This window comes from Hoplias malabaricus, chromosome 12, assembly GCF_029633855.1.
Source record: "Hoplias malabaricus isolate fHopMal1 chromosome 12, fHopMal1.hap1, whole genome shotgun sequence".
Taxonomy (NCBI): domain Eukaryota; kingdom Metazoa; phylum Chordata; class Actinopteri; order Characiformes; family Erythrinidae; genus Hoplias; species Hoplias malabaricus.
The window spans coordinates 9,734,143-9,761,695 of NC_089811.1; the positions used below are offsets into that span (position 1 = coordinate 9,734,143).

The window sequence follows — 27,553 nt, forward strand, 5'->3', positions numbered from 1 at the left end:
ACAGCAGGATTAAAGCTCACTTTTGTTTCCTGAAAGTTAATGGAGTTAATCATTAATTCATTAGATTATTAATATATTTTTGTGCATTTTTAATGAGTCAGAAAATGAAGAAGCACCTAAATATCTGTAGGGTGCATTCAGCTGAGGACGGCAGCACTGAGGAAAGCACAGGGGGGGAAATTAACACTCATTAGACACTAATTAGAGAGAGGTACTAATATTAATGAGTGATTTAATTACTGAAGGTGATAGAGAACAGGGAGAACACACTGGAGCCCATTATCCCTCTGTGTATTCAGGGTTTGTTCGATTTACTGTTCGTTGTTGATCAGTGGTAAAGGCGTGACTCTAATGGTGCTTTCCTCCCACTGCATGGTCCGGATTCTTTATTTAGTCCATTTTCTCTCGTGATTGTCCAGAGAGAGTCGTCACTCTACGCCACGCAACGCAGACGACCAGCACTAACTCTCCATCTGTAAAAATCTCCAGCTACAGCAGAGATCGCATTTGTTTTTATTCAACTCACAACGGCAGCTTGTAAAATTACACCGTGGTCTTTTGAAGAGGTTCAAACGCTCCTTGGATCGGTGGCGGACGAAAGAATCCAGCGAGAGCTGGACACTGCAACAAGGAAGGAACAAACTCTACTGATCTGTCTGAACTGATGACGGAGCTGTGGTCAGTCCCAAACAACAACAACAACAACAACACATCAATACCACAATGAGTAAACAACGCTTAACGTGACCGCCGCCATTGTTGAGGTTTCCAAAGTCTGCTTTTACCGGTAGAGATGGTGTTTTGAGACGACAGAGAATATATTTCAGAGAGAGCGGTAGTGAAAAAACAACCAGGGACCAGACACCAAACCCAAAAGCGCCATAAATGTCTGTCTCTGACCTTCCTGACCAAACGTAATGGACTGACCCTCCCTCACAATGCTAAGAGATGAGAAGTGTGTCGTCCTCCATGTTTCATGTTTACTGACACACTGTTCTTGTTCGTGTATGTGTTTGAATGCCATAATATTATACGTCATCATATTTATATATTATATTACAGGTGGACATCTGGTGGACACATCATTAATGACGGTGGATGATTTGTTGTATCGAAAATATTGAAAGGAGCTCCATCACTCAAAAGAATAGTTTCATTGTTCCACAGCCCAGTCCTGGAGGCTTTATACCCCTCTAGCTGACACTTGGCATTGAGCACCTTAAGCCCAAGCTCTCAGCCCCATTCAAATCCATTTCCCACTGGATGAACTCCTTTGTGTTTCATCACCCGTTAGAACAGCCTCCAGCTCATATGAGAATACAAGTTGGGGCCAGTTGTTGGGCTCTGGGTGGTCTCATTACCGACCTGTCAGATGTTATTATCTTATAATTAGGTGGGATAATTGGTTGGAGTTGGAGAACTGGGAGGGATGATTTCTCCCGTCACGCCTGGATCGAGGTGTTGCCTGCACTGGAAATGGCCTCGAATAAGAAGGAGCTGGTAAGCAACGCGGCAGAGAAACACATCCTGGCTCTGAGAAGCTGAACATGGCAGCACGGTCACGAGATCTCAGAGACGTCTCCAAATGTTTTGACAGACTCTTCCACACAGATGCACTTCAGCCGAGTGAAGAGTTGAAGAGGGAGTTTGCGCGGAAACAGCAGCAGATTTTCGCAGGGGTTTTGAAGGAAGCTGTTCACACGTGAAAGGGGGAGTCCTGGTGATAGTGATGCATTGTGTAGACGTGTTAGATACTGCAGCCGGGTCCAGAGCGAGATCCTCGCCTCGGTTCACTGCCTGTGAGGGGAGTGGAGTGTTCTCTCAGTGTGTGTGTGGGTTTTCTCCAGGGGCTCCAGTCTCCTTCCACAGTCCAAACACACATGTGGGTGCGTGCGTGTGTGTGTTTGTGTGAGTGACTGTGTGAGTGTACAAAACTGTATACTGGTGTGAGTGTGTGAGTGACTGGATGAGTGTGTGAAACTGTCCACAGGTGTGAGTGTGTGAGTGACAGGGTGAGTGTGTGAAACAGTCCACAGGTGTGAGTGTGTGAGTGACTGGATGAGTGTGTGAAACTGTCCACAGGTGTGAGTGTGTGAGTGACAGGGTGAGTGTGTGAAACAGTCCACAGGTGTGAGTGTGTGAGTGACTGGGTGAGTGTGTGAGTGACAGGGTGAGTGTGTGAAACAGTCCACAGGTGTGAGTGTGTGAGTGACTGGATGAGTGTGTGAAACAGTCCACAGGTGTGAGTGTGTGAGTGACAGGGTGAGTGTGTGAAACAGTCCACAGGTGTGAGTGTGTGAGTGACAGGGTGAGTGTGTGAAACTGTCCACAGGTGTGAGTGTGTGAGTGACTGGATGAGTGTGTGAAACTGTCCACAGGTTTGAGTGTGTGAGTGACTGTGTGAGTGTGTGAAACAGTCCACAGGTGTGAGTGTGTGAGTGACAGGGTGAGTGTGTGAAACAGTCCACAGGTGTGAGTGTGTGAGTGACAGGGTGAGTGTGTGAAACTGTCCACATGTGTGAGTGTGTGAGTGACTGGATGAGTGTGTGAAACTGTCCACAGGTGTGAGTGTGTGAGTGACAGGGTGAGTGTGTGAAACTGTCCACAGGTGAGTGTGTGAGTGACAGGGTGAGTGTGTGAAACAGTCCACAGGTGTGAGTGTGTGAGTGACAGGGTGAGTGTGTGAAACTGTCCACAGGTGTGAGTGTGTGAGTGACTGGATGAGTGTGTGAAACTGTCCACAGGTGTGAGTGTGTGAGTGACAGGGTGAGTGTGTGAAACAGTCCACAGGTGTGAGTGTGTGAGTGACTGGGTGAGTGTGTGAAACTGTCCACAGGTGTGAGTGTGTGAGTGACTGGGTGAGTGTGTGAAACAGTCCACAGGTGTGAGTGTGTGAGTGACAGGGTGAGTGTGTGAAACTGTCCACAGGTGTGAGTGTGTGAGTGACTGGATGAGTGTGTGAAACTGTCCACAGGTGTGAGTGTGTGAGTGACAGGGTGAGTGTGTGAAACAGTCCACAGGTGTGAGTGTGTGAGTGACTGGGTGAGTGTGTGAAACTGTCCACAGGTGTGAGTGTGTGAGTGACTGGGTGAGTGTGTGAAACTGTCCACAAGTGTGAGTGACAGGGTGAGTGTGTGAAACAGTCCACAGGTGTGAGTGTGTGAGTGACTGGATGAGTGTGTGAAACTGTCCACAGATGTGAGTGTGTGAGTGACTGGGTGAGTGTGTGAAACAGTCCACAGGTGTGAGTGTTTGAGTGACAGGGTGAGTGTGTGAAACAGTCCACAGGTGTGAGTGTGTGAGTGACAGGGTGAGTGTGTGAAACAGTCCACAGGTGTGAGTGTGTGAGTGACAGGGTGAGTGTGTGAAACAGTCCACAGGTGTGAGTGTGAGTGACTGGGTGAGTGTGTGAAACAGTCCACAGGTGTGAGTGTGTGAGTGACTGGGTGAGTGTGTGAAACTGCCCACAGGTGTGAGTGTGTGAGTGACTGGGTGAGTGTATGAAACTGTCCACAGGTGTGAGTGACATGGTGAGTGTGTGAAACAGTCCACAGGTGTGAGTGTGTGAGTGACTGGGTGAGTGTGTGAAACTGCCCACAGGTGTGAGTGTGTGAGTGACTGGGTGAGTGTGTGAAACTGCCCACAGGTGTGAGTGTGTGAGTGACAGGGTGACTGTGTGAAACTGTCCACAGGTGTGAGTGTGAGAGTGACATAGTGAGTGTGTGAAACAGTCCACAGGTGTGAGTGTGTGAGTGACTGGGTGAGTGTGTAAAACTGTACACAGGTGTGAGTGTGTGAGTGACATGGTGAGTGTGTGAAACAGTCCACAGGTGTGAGTGTGTGAGTGACTGGGTGAGTGTATGAAACTGTCCACAGGTGTGTGTGTGTGTGTGTGTGTGAGACTGAGTGTCCAATATTTCTATGTGGGCTCTAGTCTCACACACCCCTAATCAGGATAAATTGGTAACAAACAATGAATGAATGAATGAATGCTTTTTTACTGCTAATAAATGCTTGTCTCTGGAACACTGCTTCTTTTGTATATCACTGTAATTATTGTTTGTTTTTGTACTGATCGTTTTGTTTGTTCTTGTAAGAATCTGAAACGACCCTAAACTCTCTGTAAACACTTGATTACTCATGTCATCATTATCTAAACAGGAAAGTACGGGAAGCATCTCTTCCGTCAGCATGATCTTGGGAAATAGAAATCCTCCTCCACATTTCCGAGCCTGTATTTTTCCCAGATTGAATTTCCAAATGGTTTAACACCACTAAATATAACCATCCGAGAGATCGCAGGGAGCTGAGGACATAGCTCACCACACAGACCATGACCACGGCTGGGTCTGCGCTGATCTTTATTGACCATGACAGTGCTCCCACATCCAGGTCTACAGTAGCTCCTGACCCGGCAGACTGCAGACCATAAAGGTGGGCAGAAATAGAACACCACCAAAGAGATGGTACAGAGCAGGCACTTTGTATTCCCAGTGCTGTCCACGGCTTGTATGACCATTAGTAGAGAATGCTGTGGAGCAGCTGCAGATGAGCCCTGACATCACGTCCAATGCCAATGGTCACCCATAGAGTTTGACTGTGTAGATTTGGGATAAGCTGGAGTGGTCCAACCACTGCAGGGACCTACAGCATGCACCAGTAACACAGTTGTGGACCATATAAGCAAGGAGATTAGTACTGTAACCTGATGTGTTATTATTGGCCGTTAGTGTTCTTCTCCAAGCGTGTTGAGCTCAGATACCACAGCCAACAGAAGGAAGGACGAAGTTTGCTCCAAACAATGTAGGTGTGAAAGTGCTTAATGGATAACACAGCGCTGAATACTGGAGCTGAACACCACAGGGCGCTCTCCGTTTGTCTCAGAGTCCACCACAGAGTGTTTGTAGATAATGACAACGATGTCTAAGGCAGTCTGTCGGTCTGCACTGAGCATGGAAACAATCCCAGCAGCCCGCCAGGGTCAGAGTGGGAGGGAAGAGTGTGTGTGTGTGTTTGTGTGTGAGCAGATGGAGTGTTGCCCTGTAGCTCGTTCAACTCACAGGTGGCCCAAACTGATATGAATGCAAATCACAATGAAAAATGTGCCTGGAGAGCACACACACACACACACACACACACACACCCACATTTTAATATATTCATATATATATGTGTGTGTGTAAGAGAGAGGTAGAAAGAAAGATTTTTTGAATAATAACAATAATAATACTAATAATAATAACTGAGTCACAGATCTCGTCCACAGTCGTGGTCAGCAGCTACATGGAAAAGAGATAACTTCAACCCAGGAGGTGGAGGTCAGAGCCAAGGTCCTGTGGCAGGCCTGCAGCCACATAACTCCTCTCACTCCCTCAGGCTCTGATTACCTGCCCGTGTCATCCTAGTGTCAACCACCAGGTGAAGGACACACTAAACTGTATACACTATGTACTATTCTTAATAGAATGGAGTTTGGCAGCCTAGTACACACAGTATTAACATACTACATCAGGTGGTGAGGAACAGTTGCTATGACGCCGCACGCCATGCCAAGCTGCAGTTGCAACACCGTTCAAAATTTGTTTTAAAATGCAACTCCAATACGCCTTCCGCACAGTGAACGTCGTAAAATAACAGCTTCTGTTTGGGGGAATGAAACCATACATATATTTATGCAGCCGTGAGAAGCTCCTCCCTTTCTGACTCCCTCTGGATTGTAAGACAACAGTGTACATCATTCACACAGTCAAAAATCCAATGGTTCTAAGTATGCATGGTGGATCTGTAGTATACTCAATGTTGATCCATTTTTGACACCTATTTATACTACACACTCAAACACTAGTTAGAATTAGTATTACATGTGAAATAGGGACACAGCTGAAATTTGTTTAGTTTCATTTGCACCGAGCTGAGCATCTGTTCATTTTGAGTTTGACGTGTTCATAATGGACTCAGAGACAACTGCCCCTACCCCCACTGTTCTCCTTCATGGGGTGGGGGAGGGGGGTGGGATGGCCATTACCACACCACCTATCAGTCACACCACCGATAAACTAAACTAACAGGCCATTTATCACAAGAACAGACTTCAGCTGCAGTCTGAAACAGAAACACTAACTTGAACACAGTATTATCACATCTGTGAGGCCTCTCAGCTTTTAAAAAGCACTCATAATTAATCATGTTCAGAATTACTGCTGTGGTTATTATCAAGGGTCCAAGCATGTGTTGCTGTTTTGTTTCTCTTTCTTCCTCTTTTCTGCCCTAGAATGAATCGTGCAGACTAATCCATAAATCTTACAATTAAACCAGGCTCGCGGGTCATGTGTATTAGTCCCTCCAGCTACTCCGACGCTACATTCAGTACAGTGGGACTGATGGGGGCACTATAATGAAGCCTGGCACATTTTGGTCCAAGTTTCAACCATAATAAGATACAGAAAATATAATATTTTTCTGTAAAAATAAAATAAAATAATTGAAAAGTGTAAACAAACAATATCCTTAATATAAAATGAAAGTGTGTGTTATGTAATAAAATAGGAAAATATACTTTTAGAGAGTAATAAAAAAGTGAAATTCATTTTTAAAAAATTGTAAATTTAATACAATAATAAGGTGACAAAATAGAGAAATGCTGATTAACATAAAAATATTTAAGGCTATGTTATTATTAGTAGTAGCAATAGTTATAGTAGTAGTAACAGCAGTAGTGGCAGTATAGTATTAGTAATAGTGTAGTAGTAGTGGTAGTAGTAGTATAGTGATAGTAGCAGTCCTAATAGTAGTATCAGTAGTAGCAGTATTAAGACTAATAACAGTAGTAGTATAGTAGCAGTAATAGCAGCAGTAATATAGTAATAATAGTAGCATCAGTAGTAGTATATTAACAGTAATAGCAATAGTAGTATAGTGGCAGTAATAGTAGTAGTAGTAGTATAGTAATAATAGTAGTATCAGCCGTGGTATAATAATAGTAATAACAGTAGTAGTAGAGTAGCTGTGATAGAAGTAGTAGTATAGTACCAATAGTAGCATCAGTAGTAGTATATTAAGACTAATAACAGTAGTAGTATAGTAGCAGTAATAGCAGTAGTAGTATAGTAATAATAGTAGTATCAGTAGTAGTAGTATAGTAGTAGTAATTGTAGTAGTAGTAGTATAGTAATAATAGTAGTATCAGTAGTAGTATAGTAATAATAGTAGTAGTACTTAATGAATAAGTGCAGTGCTGTGCTAAGATGAAGGGTGCTCTCAGGGCTGTTGGAGACCCATTTCCATGCTTCTAGTTGCTGTGATAGATACTCACAGCCAGGCAGGAAAAGGCCGGACATGTCACTCAGCAGAGGTGGCTATTTAAGTTGCCCTTGACCCTGTGTTTAAACATGACTTAACTGTCCTTGGCCGTTATGAACAAGTCCTTGTGTCTCCATCACTGTAAACTGTTGTGGGAGGCACATACCCCCTGAGTGAAGGCTGCATAGAGGGTTCACCTTCAGTGTGGAGTGGAGCCCTGGGACCCTGTAGTGTTAGCCATGCTTGATTCCAGACAGGGTCTTCCCTATGAGCATCTTCAGCAGGATCACCAGACACGCTTGAAGGAGAAACTTAATTGCAAGTTGAAATTGAGCTATCAGAAGGGCTGCTGCAGGTGTTATTGCCTCTCTCCCTCTCTTTATCTCTCTCTCTCAGATGGAGCTCATAGAGAGCAGTGGTGGCTCACTGAGAGTCAGCGGGAGGTATTGGAGCTGAGAGCTTGGAGACAGGCCTCCAGCAGCTCTGTAACGTTCAGGGTTCATTAGAGAACCGCACGGAAGGAGAGCGCCTCTCATGGGGCACCGATTTCAAGAGGCTGAAGGTACAGAAGTGACTTAAAATACAACCCCCCACCACCATCAATATTCCCACAGCCTCCAATTCAGCTCCTAAATTGAGTGTCGAATCTCTCGCTCGATTGGTGACAGATTTAGCCGCTCAGCCGGAGAACAGACCTCAGCCAGGTGCTGTTTCTTTACCTCAGTCTAAATCAAGAAAATCCAACTGGACTCAAACAGGTGGAACATACTGAGACCAGCTTTGACCAGGTCTAACAGCCAGAGGAGACTTGATCTCTGCAGAAATGTTTCATTCCGTCATTCATTCTTTTTCTGTAAGTGCTTAATGATTAGGGTTTCAAAACATTTCACCCAGTCTCTCTCTCTCTCTCTCTCTCTCTCTCTCTCTCTCTCTCTCTCTCTCTCTCTCTCTCTCTCTCTCTTTCTCTCTCTCTCTCTCTTTCTCTCTCTCTCACACACACACACACACACGCAGACCTGCGGACAGTTTCACACATACACACACACACACACACACACACACACACGTGCGGACAGTTTCACACACACACACACACACACACACACACACACACACCTGCAGACAGTTTCACACACTCATGGCATGTTTAAAGAAACAAGTTGGATCTATTGTGTTATCTGAATTATTAAGATTATTATAGTGTCATGGCTCTCACAGTAAATAATCACCATGTCACAAACATGAACCATCACATGTGGTCACCATTTCATCCAACACCAGTTAAGCCCCACCCCTTCCCATTAAAGTAAATCAAAGTGCTGTTTCTAGCTTGAGAAAATGATTAAATGTGTCTGTTCTTCACTCGCAGTCAGTTAATGGATTATTGCAGGGGTCCCAAGGATCCATACATCCGTAAATAGCAGCTAAGATGTGTTTCCTGAGAAAATTCTGGTGGCTTTTAGTCTGAAACACTGTTATTTTCAATACGTTTCAACCTGGTGTTTATAGATCTACAAGGTGTCAAATCGAAACTGGCATTATTTACATTCGAGAAAACGTTCACTGATGTAAAATGATACAAATGACATTAGGAGGCAATGAATCTAGGGGTTTACCACATTATCAATGCATTCATTTGATTGATCGGTGTATTGTAATGTGCTGTAAAAGCAAAGGTGAGCTACAGGGGCTTGAACAGCTGGGACATGACTAATCTTATTCTCACTGTGTGGGCCTCTCAGCGGCCGAGCGACTTCAGGTTGAGTTGTGTGCGAGTGAAAATGACCCGAGCTGACCGGACACTGCGGTCCGTCCCTCGGTGGACATTTGATGCTGTTACACAACATACTGACATGTTGGTTTTTTTTGTTGTTTCCTTTCATCCTGACGTTGTAAACTCACTAACCCACAACCGACTGCCCTCAGGGCTGCTGAAGTCTAGCTGTTCACCATTGCTGCCTCGGTGGGGGGAGGTCAGAATGCTGCTCGTTCTCTGACTCATGACTGTGTCTCAGTGGCTCGGCGCTGCCCTGAAAACAGTGGTGGACTCCAGTCAAGTGCATTATTCAGCAGGACAGCGGGCGAGCTCATGGTGAGAGTCAGGAGCCATGCATATTTTAATGAGCATTTTAACGGCTGGGAGTTCTCTAAGCCAGGGCTTGGTGAGGGCACAGCTTCAACCTGCCAAGAGTGGTGTGCTCCAGAGGAACATGAAGCATCTGGGACGGTTGCGAGCACCTACAACCACTGTCTAAAGAAAAACAAGCATCTCAGTTTTTTTAGTTAAATCAGTCTAAACCTGAAGATGGAGATACAGGTTTATCTTTGGTCATCGATAAGATCAAAAAATCACTACCTAACGGAGAAAACCTGCAGTCCAAGAGCCTCCTCTGACGATACTAAATCTCACTCAACACCTTAGGGGTTGGAATTCTGCAGCAGTTACCGGTTTTCCGGAGGCATCACGAGTTGATCTCATATATATAGAGTGTGTGTTGCTGAACAGGCAAAACAGGTTTGTGTAAACAAAGCTTTGCCTGTACTTTAGAAGTATGACTTCTTTAGGCGTTCACGTATGACTTGGATTAACCAACAGGTCCGAGGTGTCTTAGTGCGAGGGTATATCCATATACAGGCATAAAAGACTTAAGAGACTTGTACAGTAAATTTTAGTAGTAGACTTCCTTCAGTCTAGTCCTATCATAGGTCTCTAGAAACGCACTCAAGCCATTGAAATATTAAAAGTATCAGTTCAGGCAGATCAGTAGCATTTGTTCCATCTGTGTCACAGCGTCCCGCTCTCGCCACCGATCCAAGGAGCATTCAAACCTCTTCAAAAGACCACAGCGTAATTTTACGAATGCCATTGTGAGTCGGATAAAAACAAATGTGATCTCTGCTGTAGCGGTTGATTTTACAGATGGAGAGTTAGTGCTGGTCGTCTGCGTTTTGTGACGTTTCGTGGCGACTCTCTCTGGACAATCAGCACCCTGCAAGGTCCCTATTTTGCTCGCTCAGTAGAGAGAAGAGGGACTAAATAAAGAACCCAGCTCCAGGACAAGATTTAGCTGCTTGGAAAACACAAAAGTCGAGTAGAGACAAGCCAAGGAGAGTAGGGACCATGCATTGGAAAAACACCAGAGAAACGACCTAGGACTAGCCTCTTTAGTCTCTAAAATACCCAGTCGAGTATGTTTGGACTGAATGGCTAACCATTCCCAAAATTACCCATTTGTGGCCAAGGTCAGCCACGTCTATCACAGCAAATATTACTCATGGTTAGCATTATACATGACTCAGTGTTAAAAGCGGGAGGCAAAAAGGCCAAATAAACAGGCTGAACTTTTAATTAATGGGATATGTCAGGGCGAGTGAGGCCCTGGCGTAAACTCGCTGTGTCTCACGACTGGCTGGTTTAATTAACAGCTTCGCTAGGGCTCCTTCATTCCTCTGAACACCCCCCCGGAACCAACGAGGCAGAGTCAACAGCCCCAAGCATGACAAAAAACTCACATGACAAAAATACACAAAAAAAAAACCAGACACCTCCCACACTGTCACCTCTGTAACGTGCTGCGAGCTCAAAAGCAAACACAGCCCGGGGATTTCCGCCACTCGGTCATAGTGCAGCCCTACGGCTGGTGTACTTGCAGCGCATCGCAGACACCAACATCTCTGCCTTTAAGTTCTTGGGTAAAGCAGGACAGGTGAAGGACTGTCTGACTTTGTAAGATACAAAACCCCAAACTCTGCAGAGCAGGAATGCTCCAGAACCAAAGCTAAATTCTAAATCCATTCGAACACTGAACTTGCAAATGACTTGACACTGGCTTGACCTAACAGCACAGGACTGGAATGCCTTGTCAGTGGTTAGAGTCTAACCTGGGGCTGTGACAGAATGACGAGTGGAAAGTCACTGAGGGCAGCCATTGCCTTGAGTGTGTGTGACATGGGACTGCTGACCACAGCGGCCTTGGGCGGACTTGCTGGATTCACCGGTGTCATGCCTCCTGACCGTCGTATTGACCAGCGTTAACATGACGGCTCTGGAGTAAAGTCAGTGAGCAGAACTGATTCCTCTGGACATTGATGCCTCTAAAATGCCTCACAACTACATTTTAACAGTGACTTATCAGGAAGTGGCTGTCCTTGTACCTAATGCTACAAACAAAGCCAGAAGTGCAGAATCGTATAGATCCCAACTACCAACCCAATAAACCAGTATTCACAATACAGCACCTGTGCCTTGAAGAGTTAAGTTTAGCCTCTTCAATCAAGCTCAGGAACTCCCTTTTAATAGTGGCTTATGTTGTGGGTTTGGAGCGTTAAAACCAGCCACTTTCATCAAGCCCCGAAGACAGATGGGCTTTCTATTAAGAGTCAACCCAGGACCGGTTCCCCCCAGGGAGGGAACAAACTGACAGCTCACTCAGGACTGGGCTGGAGTTACAGGGAAAGTGGAAGTGCCGTAATCCCACAGCAGCTGAGGGAAGTGCCCTTCATTGCCCTTGCTGTTCCTGAGCACTGAAATATTCATGCTCGAGTGTCAGCTGCATCGAAGCTCAGTGCTAAAAGGTTGCTGACTCTGTGTTAAACCAGAATGCTGGAGGATTCATCAGGCTGGATTTGCACTGTCGACTCCACTCTATTTTGGACACAAAAAGTGCAGGAAGTAGAAGAGGCTTAAAGTATCCGAAATACTCCACATGGTCCTCAGAGTTTCACTGAGAAAATATTAGCTCTGTTTAAAAAAAAGGGTTTAGTCAACATCTCACATTTCTACTTATGAGATAGTGTCTTGGAGCTCTCACGTAAACACAGGTCCAGCGCTGTGATTGGACAGACTCAGACGAGGGGGTCTCTGAACGTCGTTTTATCCCATGTTTTCTGATGTAGGCAGCGCACAGAAAACTGACTGTGGTCGTGTTTCACTGTGTGTATGTTGGTGGGCACCAGATTCACACATTAATGTGAACATCAACTGAACAAGGGATTTTTCATGTCATTGCTTTCAGAAGAAAAACACGTACAGGGGTTAGACAATGAAACTGAAACACCTGTCATTGTAGTGTGGGAGGTTTCATGGCTAAACTGGACCAGTCTGGTGGCCAATCTTCATTAATTACACAGTGCACCAGTAAGACCATGTGCATCCAATGGTTCAAACATTGTGTCCTGAAGGCGGTGCCGTGTATCAGGACGACAATGCACCAATACACACAGCAAGACTGGTGAAAGACTGGTTTGATGAACATGAAAATGAAGGTGAACATCTCCCATGGCCTGCACAGTCACCAGATCTAAATATTATTGAGCCACTTTGGGGTGTTTTGGAGGAGAGAGTCAGGAAACGTTTTCCTCCACCAGCATCACGTAGTGACCTGGCCACTATCCTGCAAGAACGGCTTCAAATCCCTCTGCCCACTGTGCAGGACTTGTATATGTCATTCCCAAGACGAACTGACGCTGTATTGGCCGCAAAAGGAGGCCCTACACCATACTAATAAATTACTGTGGTCTAAAACCAGTTTCAGTTTCATTGTCCAACCCCTGTATCTCCATTTTTGTGGATGTTTTGTTGTAGATTACTACCTCATTTGAACACAGCAGCTGTCCTTCACACTGTGTGAAAATCTCATGATGAAGGGACCAATAAAAACGCTCCAAAATTACTTGAAATGATATCTTTCAAAAGGTTTTTCCTTCTCCCGTAATGTTGATATTTTGAAGATCCATGTTTTTCCTTGGACAATGACGATGTGTTTTACCTTCTTTTGGATTTTATTAACGTGGACGTAGATGATATGATGCAGAGAGTAGAATGTATGCTGTCCACACAGCTGACTAAGGATCGATTCCCAGATCAGAGCAGGAACACCATCCAGTCCTTGGGCAAGACTCATTTTCATTAAACATTTTCATTAAATATCTACTCACTCTACTGTGTCCTCCCAGCTGCACCAGTGGCGCTGGTCCAGAGCCTCCATGTCCAGTTTGAACTTGGCCAGGCAGAACTCCTTGATGGCGTTCTCGTATTGACTGTGGCACGCCATCGCTGCTGCGCACAGAGCCGCTGCGGGAAAAGAGAGGAAATGATTAATGGGAGGGGGGAGATTCACTAATTCAAGCCCTTCTTACATTTTAAAACTGGCTGAATACGGCTCATAAATGAGGCTGTTAACACTCGCAAACATGAAGAGGCCAAAAAGGGCTCTTTGAACAGAGACCAGACGAGTTTCAAGCTTCCTTTTCTGCAAATGAGATTTTGGAAGAAATATTTCCACGTTTACACTTATTGCAGAGGGTCTGAAACAATCAGCTCTTGATCAAAAACACGACTCCAGCTCACCCCAGTGGTGCTGGATGGAGATCATACACCCCTCTAGCTGACTCTTGGCATTGAGCATGGTAACCTTAGGCTTATGAGGCTGGTCCAACCACATGTCAAGGAAATACCACACCAGGGGTTAGAGCAAGGTTCGCTAAACTAGGGAGTCATACTACTATCGCTACTGATTATTTTTATAATAATAATAATAGGGTGGCACCGTGGTGCTGCAGGTAGTGTCGCAGTCACACAGCTCCTGGAGGTTGTGGGTTCGATTCCAGCTTCGGGTGACTGTCTGTGAGGAGATGGTGTGTTCTCCCTGTGTCCGCGTGGGTTTCCGGGTGCTCCGGTTTCCTCCCACAGTCCAAAAACACACGTTGGTAGGTGGATTGGCGACTGAAAAGTGTCTGTAGGTGTGACTTTGTGAGTGAATGTGTGAGTGTGTGTTGCCCTGTGAAGGACTGGCACCCCCTCCAGGGTGTATTCCCGCCTTGCGCCCCATGATTCCAGGTAGGCTCTGGACCCACCGCGACCCTGAATTGGTTACAGATAATGAATGAATGAATAATAATAATAATAATGTACCTGTGCCCAGAGATACATTATAACAACATATACGTATTTATGACATACATAAAGTTATGTTTGAAATGTAACAGTCGTACAGTATCCCAGTGGCTCCCAATTTTTTCTTTAGTGCCTGCACTTTGTAGAATATTTTCGAATCCTTGACCCCGACACCTACACGTCTTCCAACATCCACTGGAATTTATTTCAAACATGTCATCTTTACGTATCCAGTTGTTGGTGGTGGTGGTGCTGGGTATAAAGGTGTCCCTGACCACAGCAGCACGGACAGGTAAAGGGTTAAACTTAGAGAAGCTACAGTGCGTATGAAGACGAGAAGTTTCACAAAGCCATTTTCTCCGTTTCTGCAGGTACAGCCCTGCTCTATAATAAACACCTCACTGTAATCGGACTCAGTCATCTCCTCTTTCTGGCACACGGGACAAATCCGGAACATCTTCACTGAGACGGAGACTGAGGCTGACATGCAGCTGTCAGGCTGTGATTGACTGGCGCAGGAACCTGGAGGCTACTTTCAGTAAAGACCCGAGTGTCAGCTTAAACTCTCGGCACGGCTCCCGAAAAATCCATTTCTCTTCTCTGAGTTTCTAAAGACAATCTCTCGTTCAAAGGAGGGAGCACATAAAGAGATAATTCAACTCTGGAGATAGGGAGAGTCTGAATGACAGTCTTTGCAGACAAAAGAGAGGGAGAGGGGGAGGAGGAACGAGAAGAAAAGTTAGGAGAGGAGAAGAAAGATAGTGACGTGTGTCTTAATTAACTCAGACAGAATGGGTCTAATGTGCTGCACTCGGAAAAACAATGGCCCTTTTATAAGTGTCTAAAGTCCAGCAGTCATGTCTCCTCACACACACACACTTCACTCTCTCTCTCTGTCTCTCTCTCTCTCTCTGTCTCTCTCTCTCTCTGTCTCTCTCTCTCTCTCTCTCTCTCTCTCTCTCTCTGTCTCTCTCTCTCTCTGTCTCTCTCTCTGTCTCTCTCTCTCTCTCTCTCTCTCTCTCTCTCTCATCTACAACATGTTCTGACAGTTTTATGGCCATAGTGTGTGTGTGTGTGTGTCTGTGTGTGTGTGTGTGTGTGTGTTAAAGTTCAATCAATGTGGGATCAGTTTTTATGTCAGAGATTTTTCTCTCCCAGTCATCACCCACACCATCATCATCTTCATCATCATCATCATCAGCATAAAGACTATTGACACTTTTCCACTGCATGGTTCTTATTCAAACCTATTTTCTGCTTCTACATCAGGTAAATCTGGTTCTGGTCCTGGAACCAGGTTCTTTTTTTTAGTGCCTGTTCTCTCGTGGTTCAGAGAGAGCCAAGTAGGGTCTAAACCATGATGTGTAAACCTCGCAGAGCTCTGATTGTCCAGAGAGAGTCGTCACTCTACGGCACGCAACGCAGACGACCAGCACTAACTCTCCATCTGTAAAATCTCCAGCTACAGCAGAGATCACATTTGTTTTTATCCGACTCAGAACAGCAGCTCGTGGAATTACGCTGTGGTCTTTTGAAGAGGTTCAAACGCTCCTTGGATCGGTGGGCGGTGAAAGAATTCAGCGAGAGCTGGACGCTGCGACAAGGAAGAAACAAACTCTACTGATCTGTCTGAACTGATGACGGAGCTGTGTTCAGTCTCAAACAACAACAACAACAACACACCAATACACGATGAGTAAACAACGTTTAATGTTACCACTACCATTTCTGTGATTTCCACTGCCCGCTGTTACCGGTAGAGATGGGGTTTTGAGATGATACTGGACACATGGAGCTGTGGGAATGGAAAACCCAGCAGGAAAAAACAGAGAGTAGAGTCCAGTAGAGTAGGGACCATGCAGTGGAAAAGCGACAACAGGCTTGGGGTTAGGTTTAAGGTGTTAGTTACTGTTGAGCTTGTGGTACGTCTGCATGAAATAAATGTTTAAAATGTATGTAGTGTCCCCTGTAACTGTGTTTGTGTGTGAGTGTGTTTGCCTTCGGGCTCTATGAGACTTCTACAGGCTGTGGCATGTGTGTGTGTGTGTGCGTACAAAAACAGTGAGCATAACAGGACATGCATTAGCACAGACCTGAGTGTGAACAGTAATAACAGTGACTTGGAATACAAAGGTAACACTTCATACTGAGAATGGAGATCATTCTCTCCTACAATTTGTAATCCCTGGCAATTAAAATTTAATTAACATTATTATAGAGTATTTTATATAGAGTGACACTTGCTGCTAATGCTAGAGTCTTAAAACATCCTGTGTCCACTGATGAAGCACTAGAGGACGACCAACACACACTGTGCAGACAGTTGAGCTACTGCCTCTGATTTGACACGACTCTAACCGAGTGAACAGTGAGTGGACAAGGGGTTTAAAAACTCCAGCAGCAACTGCTGTGTCTGATCCACTCGCACCAGCACAACACACACTAACACTACGTCATTCCTGATCTGTGGGGGCCCTGACAATTGAAGGACGAGGTGAAAAGAGGCTAACCAAAAGTATGCAGTGCCACATATGGACTATAAAGTGCTTCTATAAACTGTGGGCAATGGAAATTTAACGTACTGAGGTGTTTGTAATGTTACGGCTGATTGGCTGATGATACCCAGCGAGGCTGAAACTTCCATAACGTGGAGCATTTAATATCATAAAGTTTATTTTACAGAAAAGAACTGTACCCAGAGCAGAATAAAGAAATGCTCTGTGCTTCGTTGAATGGTGTCTGTCTCTCAGGAGCGAAACGCTGCAGGCGAAGCACTCTCCTGCTCCTAACACTCCTCCTCCTACCAACTGTACATTTGTGTGGGGCTTTCAGGCATGAGCTAATGGCTAAAATGTAGGAGCTATCTCCAGCTGAAGCTCTACCATTAACATGCTGAGACCCATTTGTTGGATTGCATGAAAATCTTCCACATATTCCAAGTCTGCCTCATCGATTTCTTGCCGTTTCCACTTATTCCAGTCAGCCATCAGAATTAAGCTCATTTCTCTAATAGAACTTCTTCGGAGCTCCGGCAGGAAAATCCAGCACATAGTACACACCCCAGAGATCAATTCTTCGGAAGTGTGGGCGAGATAAAGACGTGATTTTCTCTGGAAAAGGTGAAGAACACCGAGTGCATGGCAGTGCAACAGCCTGAGCCATTTCCACTGTCATTTTCTTATCAGAATTTCAACAAGCCAGCAGGTGGGCGCTCTGCTCCCCTCACAGTTTTCCTTATCAGTGTTTACTCTCAATTTATTTTTGCAAATGCTTTTCGGACGTTAAAAGTTATGTAAAAAAAAATTATATATATATATATAAACCGGGCCGCACGGTGGTGCAGCAGGTAGGTGTCGCAGTCACACAGCTCCAGGGGCCTGGAGATTGTGGGTTCGATTCCCGCTCCGGGTGACTGTCTGTGAGGAGTTGGTGAGTTCTCCACGTGTCCACGTGGGTTTCCTCCGGGTGCTCCGGTTTCCAAACTGTAGTCCAAAAACACACGTTGGGATTGGCGACTCCAAAGTGTCCGTAGGTGTGAGTGTGTGAGTGAATGTGTGTGTGTGTGTTGCCCTGTGAAGGACTGGCGCCCCCTCCAGGGTGTATTCCTGCCTTGCGTCCAATGATTCCAGGTAGGCTCTGGACCCACCGCGACCCTGAACTGGATAAGGGTTACATAATGAATATATATATATATATATAATGAATGAATGAATGAATATAAACCTTGTTCAATGCATGTACACACACACACACTGTTAAACAAGACCTCCCAGTCAGTTTTCTGTGAAAACATGACGTCAAGTGCAGAGGCTTTAGAATTGCCCCGCCCCCTCGTCTGAGTCTCTGGACCCGTGTCCAGATGAGAACGGAGAAGAAAGAGAACTGAGGGAAAATGGCTAAAAAACCAGAGCTTCTGCTCCCCGCTCTTCACTGCTGTGCACTCAGGGTCAGGGTGAACAGTGAGCGGCTCATTATCATTTAAAGGAACAGGCGCTGAAAGCTGGCCTGCTGAACAGGGCTGTGTAGACGGGTGGAGAACACTTCTGAAAAGCTTGGACCAAAGCAGGTCACTAGGACTGATGAATTGGGAACCCACAAATGACTGGGTAGAGTTGGAGAAATGGGGAACAGTGGATTGATTGAATCCAGAGAAACGACATTGTTGTCAAAATCCTTGACTCCTGAAATGGCCTTGCTGGGCATCCGAGAAATGACTTTGGAGCAACAGAAAGTCTTTTATTAGCTCCTCGGGGCCACAGATTTTGTCCAATCATTTAGTTTGAAGCTCAAGAAACGACAGTTTGGGGCCCCAGAAATGACCTTAAATTAAACCACATAAATAATGGAAGACTGACGGTCACGCCCTTGCCCTCTCGTCTCACTAAGCACATGGCTCTGTTTGTTATTGTTCATGTCTCCGCCCTGGTCCCGCCTTTGTGTCATTTGTAATCCTGCCCTCTCGCTAGCTGTCCCAGGTGTTCCTAGTCTGTGGTGTGCATTTAAGTTCCCTTCTGGTCTGTTTAACTTTTCCTTGGTATGCCTGTCTCCTCTGTCTGTTTCCTTCTTTTCCTTTGCTGCGTGTGCTCGGTTTGTCTATTTCTCTCTCTGGTCTGTTAGTGTTTCCTTCCCTATGCTTTGTGTAACTTGTGGTTTCTGTCTCTAGTCTATTATCTCTCTTTGTCTAAGGATCCTGTAATGTGATCCAAGTCTGTCAGTCCTTGTTTTGTTTCTTTTGTATAAATAAAAGTGTTATAGCGAGTGCGTCCGCCTCCGTCAGTCCGTGCGATCCTGACACTGACTTTGTCTGGAACCCCAGAAATGACAACGAATGGGACCTGAGAATGAGAGACTGTCTGGGCCACGCAAAAAGAAATCCAGTGTTCTACCAGTACTGTGCCTGTCGGCGGTCATTTCCACGCTTGTGTATTTTGTCATTAATCTGTCACAGCTGTCTCTTATTTCACTGTGTCCATTACACATTTAGTGGCGTCCATTTTGTGGCGTGCATCTGCCACCGTTCATGAGCGCCAGAGTATTTTTCTGTGCAGTGAACCGTCTCCGAGTTGAAATAAGTGATGGATCTGAATTGCATCCAGGCTCCTCTGGCGGCCGCTCATTAGAGACGCTTCATCGGTTTTGATGTGTGGTCATTTGGGGGGAGGCAGATGGACAGGTGATAGGAGGTTGGGGGTTGTGCCTGCGAAAGTTCATCGCAGTGTTCACTGGCAACAAAAAACGGTAGAAAAACACCTTATTCTTTTAGTGTATCATTTTAATTGTTTTGAATGCCTTTTGCCTTTTTTTTTTAAATTCTTGCTCTTAATTTAACCACTTTTTACTGTTTACACTTTTTACAGCTTGACTGATCGGTAAAGCTTTGTCAATTGCCATTGTGTATGAAAGGTGCTCTATAAATGAACTTGCCTTGCCATGCCCCTCGCAACACAGCACCTGGAGTAAAGTTATTCAGTCTGTCACAGCGCTCAAACATTTACTTCTACCTTATACTGGTCAGTTTGGGAAACAATGCCAATGCCGTAGATGAATAACGTGAATAGACCACTTCGTCATGTTCTTCCATAGAGAACCGTCAAAGAGGAAGCCCCTCTTTCTGCATTAAGTGGATTCTGCAGACACAATGCATGCAGACGGTGGGCGGCAAGTGGGCTGCAGTTGTTCTGCCTCTGCTCCAGCTGCTTCTTGATAAGCCCAAGTTATCTCAGGAAAAAAGAAAGAGGAGGTCAGCTTGCCATTCATTACAGGCACCGGAGCGGGTGTCCGCTCAAAACCAGGAGCTCTCTCCCGGCGAGTCTGGATTAAAATAGCACAAGCATGACCCTTCTTGACCTTTACTGATTGATAGCAGGAGGTTAGAACCTTGATAAAGGTGACAGATTATAAAAAGTGACAGGCGGCCCAGATGTGTCAGAGACCTGTGTTCTGTATTAAATCTATTTAAAGCCACACTAGGTAGTATTTTTGCCTTAACATTTCAGCTTCCATTTCCACTGAGCCGTAACAGGGAGAATAGAGCCTCCAGGTTCAGCACTGGAGAAACTGCACTATGTAACTTATGAAGGAATGTAGGAAAACACCACCACCCCTCTACAATCGTGTGGCGAAAAACATAATCTGGGCAGCTGTGGCCTAATAGTTAGAGGACTGGGCTTGGTACCGGAAGGTTGCCAGTTCAATCCCCAAGACCGGCAGGAAGCAAGGCACTGAACCCATAACCGAACCATTAACTGCTCCCCGGGCGCCGGGGATGTGTTCACTGCCCCTAGATCACTGTCACGCATGGGTTAAATGAAGAAGACACATTTCGTTGTACATTGTACACATTAACACATTGTGTCGCTGAAACCTCAGCGTTTACATTTGACGTCTATTTGTTCGGTGTCGTATTAAACAGAGTGAGTCCAAACCATAGACACTGTGTCACTACTGGTCTGAGAACAGTCGACAAAACCGACAGCATCCTGTGTGTCCACCGATGAAGGACTAGAGGACGACCAACACACACTGTGCAGTGACAGATGAGCTACTGTCTCTGACTTTACATCTACAGGGTGGACCAACGAGAGAGGAGTGTCTCACAGAGTGGACAGTGAGTGGACACAGCATTTTAAAAACACAAACAACCACTGCTGTGCCTGATCCACTCACACCAGCACAACACACACAAACACACCACACACAATTTCAGTGTCACTGCAGCTCTGAGAATGATCCAACTCTCAAATCAATGCCTGCCTGCTCTGTAGGGGTCCTGTGCATTGATAAACAGGGAGAAAGAGGGCTAATAAAGTATGCAGAGCAACAGAGGGACCCCAGTAGTTGTAGTACACTCCACATTACAAAGTGCACATATATGACCAGGGGAGCTGAAATATAATGACTGCCATTCACACCCTCAAACACACACACACATACACACAAAAACACACACACACACACACACACACACACACACAAACACACACACCTAATTGTCCCCCTGTACTGTGAGTGTTTACGAGGGTTAAAATTTCAGTGAAATTCAGACAAAATTACAGGTAATTTGCTTGAGCTTGACCTGGGTCACAACAATACATCCATCCCCTCTCTATCTATCTCTCTCTCTCTCTCTCTCTCTCTCTCTCTCTCTCTCTCTCTCTTACACACACACCCACACACACTCCCACTGTGTGTGTACAACACACACTGTGTTAAAGTGGCTCCTGAAGCCCTGTGTTTATTAAATTCTCAAACCAAACACTCATAAACAGCCAACAGCAGCTGCTGCAGGGACGTAGACAATGATGCTTATGCCCCCATATTCATTTTCATTAATTCCAGTGTAGCACTATTCTTCGCCTACAGAGAAAACCAACAGCCTCTGCATCGAGCGTCATACAGCAGACCATATGCTTCTTCATCTCCCAATGAATTATGCATGGAGATACTCAGAGATGCTGCTGGTTATTTCCCAGAATAATGAGATCTGTTCTTTTAACGACACCTCCAATCAGAGACGCTAAAAACACGAGACGTGACACGCGGAAGCCCATTCCAAATGAAGTGTGTGTTCATCTGCTGCCTCCAAACTGCCATCGAGGCGTTCTGCCAGCCTCGAACCCTGACGAACGGCGGGAGTTTCATCTCCAGAGATGGTTTACTGCGCCCTGCTCGGCTCACTATTCAATCTCCAAATTAAAGCCGCCTTTTGTTGCCATGTCGAGCTGTCATGTTCTTTGCTGAACATAATGGCCATGAAATCGAGGGACTAAGCATCTACAGATGAAAATAAAAAAGAATATGAGAGCGCACCTCCAGGTGTTAACACCAGAGGAACAACAATAAAGGCTGCTCTGCCTAATTTCCCGTCCCATTCCAGTCAGAGCCCCCGGTGTCCATGACAAATATCCCTTCATGAGAGCTGTAATAAGACATGGCTCTGTGTGATTGAGGAAATTAATAATCACATATTTGATTGGATGTAGATATGAATGCTGAGAGAAGGAGGGAGCCAGGATATATAGCCTTTAACTGTTCTCTGAAAACAGGTTGAGTGCAAATGAATACAAATACGACTAAAAAAAGAGCAGCCCAGATTTTCTTAATGTTTGTACACTTTGATTCGTTAGAATTCGTAGTTATTTCACATTGACCAAGCTCCCATCCACTAGGGAGTGCTGCTTCACTACATACACACAAACATTGTTAAACAAACCTGAAGAAGAGTTACAGAAACAGTGCTGTAAACTGTTTAGACATCACACTACTGTTTATTGCCTTTTCTAGGTTGATGTTTAGGGTTAGATGTTATTGATAACCTTAAACAAGCAAAAACAGCACTGATTCTAACCTTCAGGAACTTAAATTTAAGTTTAGGTTTAGGATTAGAGTCAGATTAGTGTTAAGAGTTAGGGTTCAGTTCAGCATTACGATTAGAATTAGGTGTTAGCGATAGAATAAATAACCACAAAATATCTTTTCAAAACTGTTGGAGCTTATGGTATTGTTTTGGATTAAATTTAGGGTTAAGTTTAGGGATAAGTTTACAGTTATGGTTAATTTTAAGTTCAGGTTTAAGGCTAATTTCTAACACTGTGTTGCCAAACATACAGTATACTGGTGAGTTTTTCACGCTGTGAACCTCAGCAATTGGTGACCCTACACTTTAATTATACACCATGCTTTATTTGCCAGTTTGTGGCTGAGTTGCTGTGGTTCCTAAACACATCTTTGTTTCAATAATAGTTCCCATAGTTGATCACGGAATATCTAGGAGGAAAGCTATTTCACAGGCTGGCTTGTTGTAATGGTGACACCATATTACTACACCACACTTGAATTCTGTGAGGTCTTTGAAATGACCCATTGACCCATGTTCACATTGAGACCAGTTCACATTAGCCCCGACCAGAAAACCGGAAGTAGCAGCAACATAAACATTAAAGGAGCAATTAATAATTGCAAAGTGGTTATTTATTATTTACATTTTTTAAATGCAATGTAGAAACACTTTGCTTTGCCTTCCCTGAATGAACCAGTTTACGCTCCATACAACGAGCCACCCACATTGGGCCGGCCACGTTTAAACAGGTTTAGTTGAGAATTAATTTGCAGTGACGATCCTAGAAATCATTGAACTCCACTGTCATCTCCCTCTTCCTTTCACATAGAAAACTCAAAAAATGAGCCGGAATACCACCCTCAATCTGACCACCACTCCACTCCAGGCATGTCCACTAATACCTGGCCCACTCTGCAGGGTTTATAAAGCTAAGCATCAAGGCTGAGAATCAGCAAGACTGCACACATAACGACAGATTTCACACATCCGCTCTTGGTCGTCCTTCAGCCTTCAAAGCCCTTTACACTACAAGAGTGGGCCAGAATAAAAGCAGCACACTTTCGGATTATTCTCACGAACTGGAGTCTCAACCAACTGGGCTCGCTCTCTGGGAAAAAGGGAACGCCAAGAGACATTTAAGGATGACTGCATGAGGGCTCAACCAGCTTTTATTTCTACAAAACACAACTCAAAGCGATAAAGAACCCCTACATAGTACACTTCAGAGATTATAAAACTAACACTGCTACACACTGCTAGACAGAGAGACGTAAAGCTTATAGATTATAGATGTTTATTATCTGACATACAATGCATTACCTTAGTGCAGAAACCATCATTTTATGACATACACTATGCACTACCCAGTGTGGAGTTTCAGCCTTTGGAGGGGAAAAAAGTTTGTTGTCATAGCTACAATCCGTCTCATCCTATTAGTAAAAAAGATACAGGATGTTAATATTTTGTGTACTGACTTTTAAGATCTGTACACAATACACAGCATATAGTATTAGTGTGCAGTACACCATTGGAACGCAGCCTCAGTTCTTGCTTCATATAATTGGTCACCCATGGCAGCCGTTATTAAAGAAAACCTTTTTTACCTTATTTTAACCTTAAAATGACAGCTTCACAATCATATTGATGCTCCACTGAGCTGTACTAGAGAGTACAGTGCCTCTGATGTTTCTACTCTGGGCTCAGCACTGCAGAAACGACACTATGTAACTCTTGGAGGAGGGGAGGAAAGCAACATTTGGAGGAGAAAAGAAAGTTAACAATGGATAGATTTACAGTAAGATTCATGTTAAGGGTTTTTCTAGTGATAGTGTTAGATACTCACAAAACTGCCATTTCTAAAATTGCAGGGTAAACACTGGGGGCTGGGGGAACCCCGATTTTACTGTAGGGCACTGAGCTGTGGCATCTGGGTATACGATTTGACTGTGGAACAGAAGGAAAGAGTGTGAGGTGTGTGTTAAGTGTCACCGCAGTGAGTCATCAGTGCAACCTGCAGAAAACGATGCTGCTGATAGGAAGCAGCATTTATATAATAGCTGTGAGTGATCTATCAGCTGTACAGTGAGACGGACTGGCCCCTGTAATTACCACAGAGCCAGGGGTCAGCAGCATCCACATCACTCCGGTGGGTTGTAATGAAAGCCCTGCTGTGTGTGTGTGTGTAAGATAGGGCCAACAGTAAAAGGCTTAGCGCTGGCATTTGCTCTGTCAATAGCCACAAAGCATCTCAGGAAATGAACACAAAGCCAGGGACGATTTACATCAACACCTTTGATTGTTTTCCCCAGTGATGCACTGCTGCCGCCCAAGAGGGGAACCTGAAAATGCCTTGTGTGGCAACAGATCATTTAACAGTTTTAACTCAACCGGATATAAATAGTCTGAATTAAGCAGATCAACGGAATCATTGGTTACAGTTTAACATCAATGTATTGTTAATGTTTAACTATGAAAATACTATTTTTTTCATGTACTTATTTATATATAGTTATTCATTCAATACCAAGATACGCTTCTATTATTACATAATTAAATCTGTTAACATTTTACCTAGCTATTATATGTATTGTTAATGTGTATCTTCTAAGGATGTCCCGATCCAGTCTCAAAGATTGGCATCACAGCATTATTTTACTGATCTGTATCAGCGTCATTGACCTCGATCTTAAGTCCGGTTGTCTGTTTCCTGTAGGCAGCAAGCTCACACTCCCTCCTCGCCCCTCCCCCTCCACCTCGTGACCGATATGAATATTCCCGGTGTTTCAAAAATGTAGCACGCTTTGTAAACGTTGTTGTGATCTGACTCTGCTGGCCACCGTAGTTAGGCATCATAACGTCTCGACTTCCTGTATGCATCATTTCAAATTAAAAGTCTAAAGCTCTGTAACTCTGCTGGACAAGAGCGTAACTATTTTTAGTTTTTGTTGCTGTGAATTTTTAGCTACTTGAGCACTTCAAAGTGGTATTGGGATTATATTACTCATTTTAAAATGTTCTTTAGTACTGCAATGCTGCCCCAGGTGGAAGGTATATAAGCTGACTGTGAAGACACCTCTTGTTTACCTTGTTATATATAAAATAATAAGCAGTAGCTTGGAGGCAGCAATCTTTCTTAATGCGAGATATTCAGTGTTGAACAGAAACACTGCTGATTTTAATAACTCAAGGAATCAAGGAAAATACAGGCATCGGATCAGGACTCAATATTAAAAGACTCAGATTTGGACACATTCACTACACATTCATTATCAGAACCATAAACTCGGATCACCACTTTCCCAGACACACAAAAAAGGCCAGGAAAGAACTACAATGTCTTCAAAGAAATGAAAGCACTCTGGCAGTCATCTCCTCTGACGTGTCCCAAGGGGGAAATAAATGGACTCTGTTTTTTTTTTTGTGGCCTCCTTGAGAGTGGAGTTAACAGCTGAAGGGTCAACAGTTGCTCTTGTGCGGTGTCTTTTCAGCGGTTTGAGTGAGATATCGCTCCTCTCACCACAGTCTGAAAAAGAACCCTTAAAAAAAGGCAGTGTGGGAGCCATTAGGTGACCACAATCCTCCGGACGCAAATGAATCATCCCCGGCTCGTTGTGAACGGCGAGGTTGGACCGTCACTGAGGTGGGGGAGCAGATTAATTTTCCCTCCCCTTGTTTTCTCATTGGCTTTAATGTATGCGACAGCGTCAAACTACGCTTGGCTGGCGGTCTTGATCCGCATAATGAATAATCAGCTAATGCAGAGAGAGGACTTTCCAGTCCATTCCCCAGCAGTCAGTGGGGGCGTCCCAACGTCAACAAAACCACACACACACACACAGTCTCAGCCTGGGATAAACATCAATTATTTACTGCATACCAAGAATACACCTCTTTCTTAATGTGGCAAACAGCCCCAGCCCCCGCAGGGTAGAGACTGAACTCCTCAGAGGGTCTCAGTAGGGTAAGTTTCATAACATCGCTCTCAAAGAGTTTTGGCTAAAGTGCCAAACCCCTAAACTCCAGGCTTCCCAAGGCTTGAATTCACACAGTAGTTCAGAGTCCAAATGGACCTGCATTAGAACCAACACGCAATCTTAAAACACAGCTATGACACAGTCTTTGTTTCTTGTTGCATAATAAACGTAATAACCAACACCCAGATAAAGTTACATTGCTCAAGTGTAAGTAACCCCCCTCCTCCTGTCTCATGACCACTGCCGGGGTCATCATCTGCGTCCCGTTGTTTATTTAGAGAAGATAAGGAACACACACAAAGCTGATTTGATTAAAGGCTAAAACACCATATGGAACTGGAACTGGCTTGTAATTCACTCACCTACATACCCCCTCACATTTAGCAATAGAGGCCAGCAGAGTTAATGCTGTAGCATGTGGAAATCTTACTCCGCTGGTTTCTTCAGCATTAGATTTTATTTAAGACTGAGGTTTAAGTCTGAGGTTCAGAGTGAGGTGTCTTTTAAGGTGGAATGGTGTGTTTGACAATAATGACTGTTGTTCGTACGCGGCTGAAGTTCAACTCCACCGTAAGTGATCTGAATCAGTAAAAGTAATAATGCTTTTCAATGTTTGGAGTTCTCCCAGTGTCTAAAATAACACCAGATGCCTCTGCTATGAGCAGAGAGAGAAAGCCTAGCATACCGGACCGGTCACTAATTTACAGACACCGGGGCTTTGTAAACACATTAGACGGTTTTCCAGCTCAAATCGACAGGCAGCGAATGGAGAGGAAACATTTTATAAAAAGCAGTTTTTTTTTAATTCTGGGCAGCACGGTGGCGCAGTCACACAGCTCCAGGGGCCTGAGGTTGTGGGTTCGATTCCCGCTCCGGGTGACTGTCTGTGAGAAGTGTGGTGTGTTCTCCCTGTGTCTGTGTGGGTTTCCTCCGGGTGACTGTCTGTGAGGAGTTGGTGTGTTGTCCCTGTGTCTGCGTGGGTTTCCTCCGGGTGACTGTCTGTGAGGAGTTGGTGTGTTGTCCCTGTGTCTGCGTGGGTTTCCTCCG

The 27,553-nt window shown here is 44.7% G+C and overlaps 1 protein-coding gene across 1 annotated transcript in view; it reads right to left on the reverse strand.

The window, feature by feature from the left end:
- ramp1 (receptor activity modifying protein 1) overlaps positions 1–27,553 on the reverse strand; it is a 40,642-nt gene that overhangs the window by 5,089 nt on the left and 8,000 nt on the right. The window contains exon 2 of the mRNA XM_066686967.1: positions 13,237–13,372. Within this exon, the coding sequence (XP_066543064.1) occupies positions 13,237–13,372 (136 nt within the window). The remainder of the gene's footprint in view (positions 1–13,236; positions 13,373–27,553) is intronic.